This window comes from Chaetura pelagica, unplaced genomic scaffold (assembly GCF_000747805.2).
Source record: "Chaetura pelagica isolate M959 unplaced genomic scaffold, ChaPel_1.0 scaffold522, whole genome shotgun sequence".
Lineage (NCBI taxonomy): Eukaryota > Metazoa > Chordata > Aves > Apodiformes > Apodidae > Chaetura > Chaetura pelagica.
The window spans coordinates 37344-45805 of NW_009952262.1; the positions used below are offsets into that span (position 1 = coordinate 37344).

The 8462-nt window shown below is 54.5% G+C and overlaps 2 protein-coding genes across 2 annotated transcripts in view; one reads left to right on the plus strand and one right to left on the minus strand.

Moving 5' to 3' along the window:
- The window catches only part of AES (amino-terminal enhancer of split), a 10169-nt gene extending 8709 nt beyond the window's left edge, over nt 1-1460 (minus strand). The window contains exon 1 of the mRNA XM_010007475.1: nt 1356-1460. Coding sequence (XP_010005777.1) covers nt 1356-1460 — 105 coding nt within the window. The remainder of the gene's footprint in view (nt 1-1355) is intronic.
- GNA11 (guanine nucleotide binding protein (G protein), alpha 11 (Gq class)) overlaps nt 1-8462 on the plus strand; it is a 31844-nt gene that overhangs the window by 8480 nt on the left and 14902 nt on the right. Inside the window, exon 2 of the mRNA XM_010007461.1 lies at nt 3321-3325. The gene's annotated coding sequence lies outside the window, so the exon portion shown is untranslated. The remainder of the gene's footprint in view (nt 1-3320; nt 3326-8462) is intronic.

The following is an 8462-nucleotide window of genomic DNA, read 5'->3' on the forward strand; positions in this document are numbered from 1 at the left end:
GGCTGCTGGTGTTGCATTCTTACTACAGGGTGGTGGAGGGAAAGGGAAGCTATGCTGTTAGTGAAGCCACTGCTCCAGTTTCTTGCAGCCGATGTGACACTGCAGGGTCCAACCCGTGCTGGCAGTGCAGGGAGCGCCATCAGATGTGGCTCTTTTCTCACATCCTCCCCCAAGCAGAACGGGGCTTGTTTACATAGCGATTTTGTTTTGCTTTATTGCAACCCTGCCTTGGCTGAGCACGAGGGAAGGCAAAGGCAAGGGAATTCACCTGCGATTGGCCCCAAACAAACCTTCTGTCTCCAGACAATGGGAAATTATGCTCTGGGTGCAAACCTAGGTCCTAAACCTGCTGCCTGAGGAGCAGATCCTGCAGTTTGTGTCCTGGGGGATTGATTGCATCCCCACAGAGAGCAGATAGGTATGGAATTTAGCCACAGACTTCAGTGCTGGAAGGACTGTGTTGCCATGGGGCCTCTTGCAAGCCATACACACAAATGTGCCTGAGCTGAAGTGGGATCAGGTCCTTGGAAGCCAGTCTGGGAATAGCAGGCAGGAATACAGCCTGTGTGAGTGCACAGGGAGCTTTCATCAATTGCAGATGCTGCTCTGTGCCTATCTTTAAAAATCAGTGCATTTTCTGATTAAAAATAAACCCCTACACGTCATGACTCCAGCAATGCGGGCTAGGCTGTTGTGGTATTTATTTTTAAAGAGAACAATATAGCAGCTGAGTTATTGTGACACCTCCTGCATATTGTGCAGTGGCTTTTTCACTTCAACATCTCCATATTAGTGAAAACTGTGAGAGCTTCACACCAAGGACTATTAATAGTGCAGGGAGGCTTCATGTCCCTGCAGAGTAAGGGTTGGAAAACAGGGTAGTGTCTCCCTCCAGCTGGTCAGCATCCTGGATCCCTTTTTACGTGTGGAGAAACTGAGCCACCTGAGCTTAGGCTTTGCACCAGGGTAACGAGATGCAGTTTGTAATTGGGGTGTGCAGGAGACCAGACTAGGTCACTGCTGTCCCCCTTCTCTGCTGAGCTCTGCCTTAATTGGGAGGCACTGGAGCACATCTGGAGCATGTCCCATGTTCCCTGACTGGATCATCACCTTGCTGCCATGTGGAGAAAGGAATGGACAATGGATGTGGAAGGGTTTGCCCTTCAGCTAAGTGATGATTCAAATGTGCAGTGTCTGGGTTGAGAGCTTCACCATCCCTGGCCCCCAGCACAGAGCAGACCAGCCTTGCAGGTGTTAGTCTCCACTCTGTTGTAGGAATTGGGCATCTATAATAGAGATTATTATTTTAAGTACAGAAGAAACGTGCAGCATGCAAATGCCCCACTTCTAGTCACTTGTTCAAAATCAGAGACTTTGGACTTGCTGGTGACTTTGGCCCCAGCCAAGCTCCCCTGCAGTGGGGGCAACAGAAACGTGCATCTCGAGCTTCCCTTGGTCATGGCGAGAGCCTGGATCATGCTGCCCTGCACTGCCCTCCCCTCCCTGCAACGAGTCACAGTCGCTCCCTTCCAAGCGGGAAATGAAATGTTCCTTTATTGGCTTTTATGTTGGCCACAAAATGTTCCATTTTATCTTTTTTTTTTTTTTTCCCCTCCTTACTTTCTTCCAGGAAACACACTAATTTATGGTATAATCTTGGCAAATCCCAGTCCAGGGGAACACAAACTCACTTGTGCCTAGTAAATGACTCTTTAATGGGCCTGTCTCCAGCTGGGCAATGTATCTGCATCTGAAGAAGGGGGAATTATAACCTTCCCCAAGCAGTAGGCCTGCATGTGTTGGCTGGGGTGAATATGGCCTGGGCATGGCAGTAAAATAGCACATGGAGAAACCTGCCTTAAATGCTTCCTGTTAAAAGGAGGGGATTCCCACAGCCCACCTCAGACCTGGCTCAGGAAGGGAGGGTTTTTCCAGTGTAGGAAGGGAGCAAAGAGCACCTAGGTAGGAGCTCTCCAAGAACCAGCATTTGTATGCTACCCAGGACTGGGTTGGGCTGAGCTGGCAGGTGGGTTTCCAGGGAGTGTGTCTGCTCCTGGGGGAGCCAGACACCCCTTTGAGGTGCCACAAAGAGCAGCCAGGGACTTGGCTGCTTGCATTGACAGCTTAGTTGAGGGCCTGACACTACACAGGGACTGGGTATACATGGCTGGCAAAGGGGTCCTCAGGCCAAGGCAATCATCAGGACACGGGCTGGAGGAGCCACTTCCATGTCTCATGTGGCACCTTGCTTGGCATCTGCCCTCCAGGCAGTAAGGTGCCATGCCCACTTTTAGCATGGCCACAAGATGCTGCGGGGTACCTGGTGATCTCATGACATGCCTGCTGGCCTAACATCTGCCCTCAGGTTGTACCATGGCCTGTCCACACTGAGTGTTGCCACTCACCATGTCCTGAGCTCACCCAAGCCTGCGGGCTTGTCCATCTGGAAAGCAGGAGCAGTGTCCTGCTCAAAGCCAGTGCAGGACTGGACCTCTCCCATGCCTCCATGCTGGTCCCCTGCCTGCAGAGGCTGGAGGGAAGATCTTGCCATCGCTCCCACTTCCCGTGACGTGTGTCTAGGGACATCCTTGCTCACCAGGTCGCCTGGCCACTGGTGCTGGAACCTGATTACCCAGGGACTGGGAGTTTATATTTAGCATTGCTAATGGAGCAATAGGCTGTCCCAGTCCCCAGCCCCAGCAGGAAGGGTTCGTACAGGGATGTCCTAATGAGACCAGAGCAACTTCTTATTCGTTCCTAAAAGGAGCAGTCTAACAAAGCTGCCAAAAATAAACCTGTTTAATGAAGAGCCTTTGTAAATTATTCAGATATTATATCCCACTCCACCAGTGGTTCAAGGAGAGGCTGTACAGACACTTTCTTCTCTGAAGCTCTGGACACAAGGTGGAAGTCATGCTGTCATTGCAATGGAAATGTACGCTCCAAGATCCTGCTTCTACCTTGAGAATACTGTCTCTTTTACCTAGAATTAAAGAGGAAGAAATAAAAGAGGTACAGCAGCATTTCAGGCCTTGGTAGATAGATAAGTTTTTTTCCTCACCCCAGCCTCAGGACCACTCTCAATTCCCAAAACCTAAAGCTGACCACATACAAAAGTGCTCCTGAGTGCAGGTCACTTTCTCCCCACTCCTCTCACTGCTGTGATGGGTTGCACAGAGACTGTGACTCAGACCCGGCAGGATCCCAGCAGGACCCCAAGGGTCAGAGTAGAGGCTGGCAGGGGCTGGCACCCTGGCACCATCTCCCACCCATGGCAGACCCTCTCCTGCCCCTTCCCTCTCCCAGAAATGGTGGGGCAGGCTGGGTGCTGGGCCCCAGCTCCCTGCCACAGCCAGGCCAGTTCCTGTGGGACCGAAGGCCACACTGTCCCTTATCACATCTCTTATCACAGGAATTATTGGCTTTTTATATTAAACTTTCTCCAGATAGCATAATGCAATCTACCAGACGCTAGGCAAGGGCTTGGCAGGCCCAGAAATGATTTATAAGCAATCTGTCTCTGTGGTCTCTCTTTCACATGCGGGCTGTTTCCTCCTCTCCCACTGTTATCAGCCACGTAGATCTCTCTGCTGCAGGAAGGGCTGGGACAAGCCATGGGGCTGCCCCACGCAGGACAGGTCCCCACGGCGAGACCAACTATCCAGGCCACAGTGGGCAACCATCTCCCTGGCCTCCCAGGCTGCAGGGCATGGACTCTCGGGCCCTGCCATGTCCAGGTGGAGAACGTCCTTACTGGTGACACCAGTGCTGTGGCCATGAAGTCAAGTGGCTGCATCCCACGGGGCGTAGGCATGTCCCCCAGTACACACACCTCCCTCCATTATCGTATTTCTCACATCGTCCTTTGAAATGTCTGCTGCTGGCCTCTGCTGGGGGCAGATACTGAGCCACTGATTTGATCCTGCCCTGGCAGTCACCCACAGCCTCCTCTTCCCTGCCCCGGTGTGGGGGCAGGTGGCAGAGGCAAAACCCTGCATTACAGCTGCTGCTTTAAACACTCCTGGGAATCGACACGAGGCTGCAGCGTTTGGGCAGCAAATACAAGGCAGGCTCCCAATTTAGTTACTGTCACCTTACTCAAGGGATAATTTGAAGCTGTCTCTGCACCCTGTAATGGAGCTGTTTCCTGCAGCCGTCCCCGCAGTACCCATTGCAGCAATGTCTGCCTGGCTGTGAAGAGGAAACCAGCTGGTTCTGCACCCAGCGGCTCAGCTCCTGCGTGGGGCAGTGGGCAAAGCGCCTGTTCTACACCATATCCCCACATTACTGTGCTCTTTTCCCAGGAAAACCGTCTTGAGCCAAAACTGAACCTCATCCCAAATTCCCCACCTATATCAAGAATAAAAATAAGAAATTGCTCCATGGGTGTATGCAGGTCCAAGACAGGGATGACCTGTGGGTGGGAAGGGCCCTTCTCCAAGGAAGAGCTGGTAAAACATTTCCACCCTCTTTGAACCCGTTTTATCAGTGACTTGGAATAATTGGGTTCCATTCCTCGTGGTGGCTGCTGTGGTCTGTGTTTGTGCTGCAGACTGATTAGGGGTAATTAGCATCCTTTTTAACAGCTGAAGTGCAAGGAACAGTTCACACTCCTTGCAGCAAGCAGAAAAGAGATTTTACAGCTGAGGCACGATGAAGCACATGGCAAGGATGCCTGAAATTGCCTGCTCCAGGGTTGGGGCTGGGACAGCACCAAGCTCCAGAGAAAGGTTTTGGTCCACGTGGTGCCTCAGAGGCACTTGGTGGCAGATAACCAGGAAGTTTGAATTTGCAACATGGTTAGGAGGTCCAGGGGAATCCACTGACCCCCTGACCATGAGGAGGCTCCTGGGCTGATTTATTTCCAGAAGCAGTATTTCAATCCCTCTGCATACAAAACAGAGGCTGAACCTGATGGAGAGAGTGAACAGCAGGGACTGGAATGGGCTAAGGAAGGGCTTCTAGACTAGACCCACTGACTGTCATGGGCATGGCAAGAACTCTGACCTCCTCCGTTTCCCTTGCTGGACAAAGGGAGTAATGAGATACCAATTTTAAGGTCAAAGTGGTCACCCAGGCTTTCTTCCTCCTTAATGTGAAGCAGATAATCTCTCCCCTATATCACATTCCTCCTGTTCCTGTGCAGGATCAGTGCTCATCTACTGCACGGGAGCTCCATCAAATGAATATTTGCAATGATTTCCGAGATTTTTCACAGGGAAGACAGATCACTACACCCTTAACTGTCTTCCTGTACTCAGCTAGTTTAGTAGCTCTGCATTCCACTTAGGGAGAACATTTCTTCCTGACCTCAATTTATGACAAAACACTGAAGCATGAGGCTGGATTGACTGCACAAGGAGATTGTGCCTTAGTAACTTGTGTGAATGCTGCAGCAGCTGTGCTAATTAAAAATTCCTTTATTTATGAAATCTATGTGCAGGTTGAGTACAATTAAATAATGTGCTTTGAGATCCTAGGGGATGAAAGGATCATGGTAAATGTAGGTTTGCTATCCTAATTTGCCATCACCAAGCCCACCTACAACAGCCATGACAAACCAGATGTGAAACATAAGGTTAAAAAACTATAATCCAGCAATTGCTGTCAGTGCCTGCATTTGTCAGCCTGTTTGATCTGGGTGCCTTTCCCCCTCTTTTCAGAGGACTCACGTCTCCTTGTGGCATCTTCCTGTGACAGGCAATACAAAAGCTTGTATAAAGATTTTTGGGAGGGCCTGAAACATTTGACACCTGCTCAGCAGTAATAACATCTGGTGTGCTCAGGCTCTAGGAAGAGACCTTATGCACCTTGCAGGTATTTATTTATTATCTCCTGAGGCCTCCTGGGCAGAATTTAAAACTGGGACCTGCAGCACAGGGAAGGAGATGCAGGAGCTGATGCGGGGGGAGTCCTGGCTTATCAAGGTTAACTAATGCTGTGATTTTACCCGTGTGAAGGTGCTTTCATTCTCAGAAGGTACATTGCTTTCCTCTTCCTTACCATAAAAGCTGTGCTGGCACGTGATGGGAACTGCTGACCGCGCACTGGCCAGGAGGGGGTTAAAGAGTGGCAGGGGCCCGAAACACCTGGGTCAGGAGGGGAGGGAGGAGGTGTTAGAGGGGAGGGGCGGGCGGCCGGCAGCATCCCCGCGGCATCCCCGCGGCATCCCCGCGGCATCCCCGCGGCATCCCCGCGGCATCCCCGCGGCATCCCCGCGGCATCCCCGCGGCATCCCCGCGGCATCCCCGCGGCATCCCCGCGGCATCCCCGCGGCATCCCCGCGGCATCCCCGCGGCATCCCCGCGGCATCCCCGCGGCATCCCCGCGGCATCCCCGCGGCATCCCCGCGGCATCCCCGCGGCATCCCCGCGGCATCCCCGCGGCATCCCCGCGGCATCCCCGCGGCATCCCCGCGGCATCCCCGCGGCATCCCCGCGGCATCCCCGCGGCATCCCCGCGGCATCCCCGCGGCATCCCCGCGGCATCCCCGCGGCATCCCCGCGGCATCCCCGCGGCATCCCCGCGGCATCCCCGCGGCATCCCCGCGGCATCCCCGCGGCATCCCCGCGGCATCCCCGCGGCATCCCCGCGGCATCCCCGCGGCATCCCCGCGGCATCCCCGCGGCATCCCCGCGGCATCCCCGCGGCATCCCCGCGGCATCCCCGCGGCATCCCCGCGGCATCCCCGCGGCATCCCCGCGGCATCCCCGCGGCATCCCCGCGGCATCCCCGCGGCATCCCCGCGGCATCCCCGCGGCATCCCCGCGGCATCCCCGCGGCATCCCCGCGGCATCCCCGCGGCATCCCCGCGGCATCCCCGCGGCATCCCCGCGGCATCCCCGCGGCATCCCCGCGGCATCCCCGCGGCATCCCCGCGGCATCCCCGCGGCATCCCCGCGGCATCCCCGCGGCATCCCCGCGGCATCCCCGCGGCATCCCCGCGGCATCCCCGCGGCATCCCCGCGGCATCCCCGCGGCATCCCCGCGGCATCCCCGCGGCATCCCCGCGGCATCCCCGCGGCATCCCCGCGGCATCCCCGCGGCATCCCCGCGGCATCCCCGCGGCATCCCCGCGGCATCCCCGCGGCATCCCCGCGGCATCCCCGCGGCATCCCCGCGGCATCCCCGCGGCATCCCCGCGGCATCCCCGCGGCATCCCCGCGGCATCCCCGCGGCATCCCCGCGGCATCCCCGCAGCATCCCCGCGGCTTGCTGGTGCCCTCCTGTGGGAGGCGAGGCCGGAGCTCCGCGCCCGGCGGGGCTGGGGGCGGCAGCCCCAGGGACCCACGGCGAAGGGGTGCGCTTGGGATGGGTCTGAGCCATGAATTCTAATAACTAGTTCTTCCCAACAGCTGAAGGAAATAGTTTTCCAATTTAGAAAATAATTGCAAAGCAGATGTAATGAGGGTCCTGATGCAGCAAAGTATGTGGCTGCAAGGGGCATGTGCTTGGCTTCCAGAATATACCTGTGTATGTGTGTGCAGCTGAACTGGGGATCCTGTGCTCAGCACACCTGGTTCTGCAATAAAATGGGAGTAGTTCTCATCCTCTGGTCACAAACTGTTTTGTTTTGGTTTTTTGGTTGTGTTTTTTTTTTTTAAGCAATGAAAATTTTCTCATTAAAGTAGGCAATCAAGTGGCTGCAGCAAAATGCAGCTGGGCTGTCCCTGCTCCTCTCTGCTCTCATGCATCTGAAACTCAAAATCACTTGAGAAATGGGGCAAGAACGGAGAAAGGGACTTTGAAATGTCTGCAAAGCTGTTTAGCAAGGTGTGTTTGCATCCTGATGGGCCAAGTGACAGAACACACTTTACAAGGACTTCCTCTCTATAAATGAATGGGGGTCATCTTTGTGCTTAATATTAACTGCTGCAAATGTGGGCCATGAAAGTAGTTGCTCTGAAGTGGCTCGACATGTTCAGGACCATCTTTCTGATCTTGCTTATTAAGTCTTTCATTTAGAACTTGGGAAGCCACAAAAAAACACAAGGATCCCCCACTGCCCTTTGCCAGCCTGCTGGAAAATAGAGGTGAGGCTGACATGTTGGCAGGAACGCCCCTGCTTAGGCAAACAGCTGCTCAGAGCAAACACTGCTGGAGTGTGTGCAGCACTAGGGACTGGGGAGATGCCTCGAAGTCAGTGACATCTGCTGACAGCAGCAGTTGTGAGAGGCTGCAAAGGCAGGGTGAGGGGAGAGAAAGGTATGGAGAGGAACAGACACAGCCACCCAGATGGGGCAGGGAATGGAGACTGGGGCTTAGGGAATTGCACAGCACACTAGTGGCAAAGCTGAGGGAAATCCTAGGTCTCCTGTTTTCTGGGTGAGCCCTCTAAGCACTGAAACTTTCCCACTGGAGCAGAAAGAGAAGGAGTGGACAGGCTTATGCTTGGAGACTAGCAATCTGTCATTCTTAAATGGATAGTTTGAAGATTCATCAGAACTGATGTCTGTCAGCAG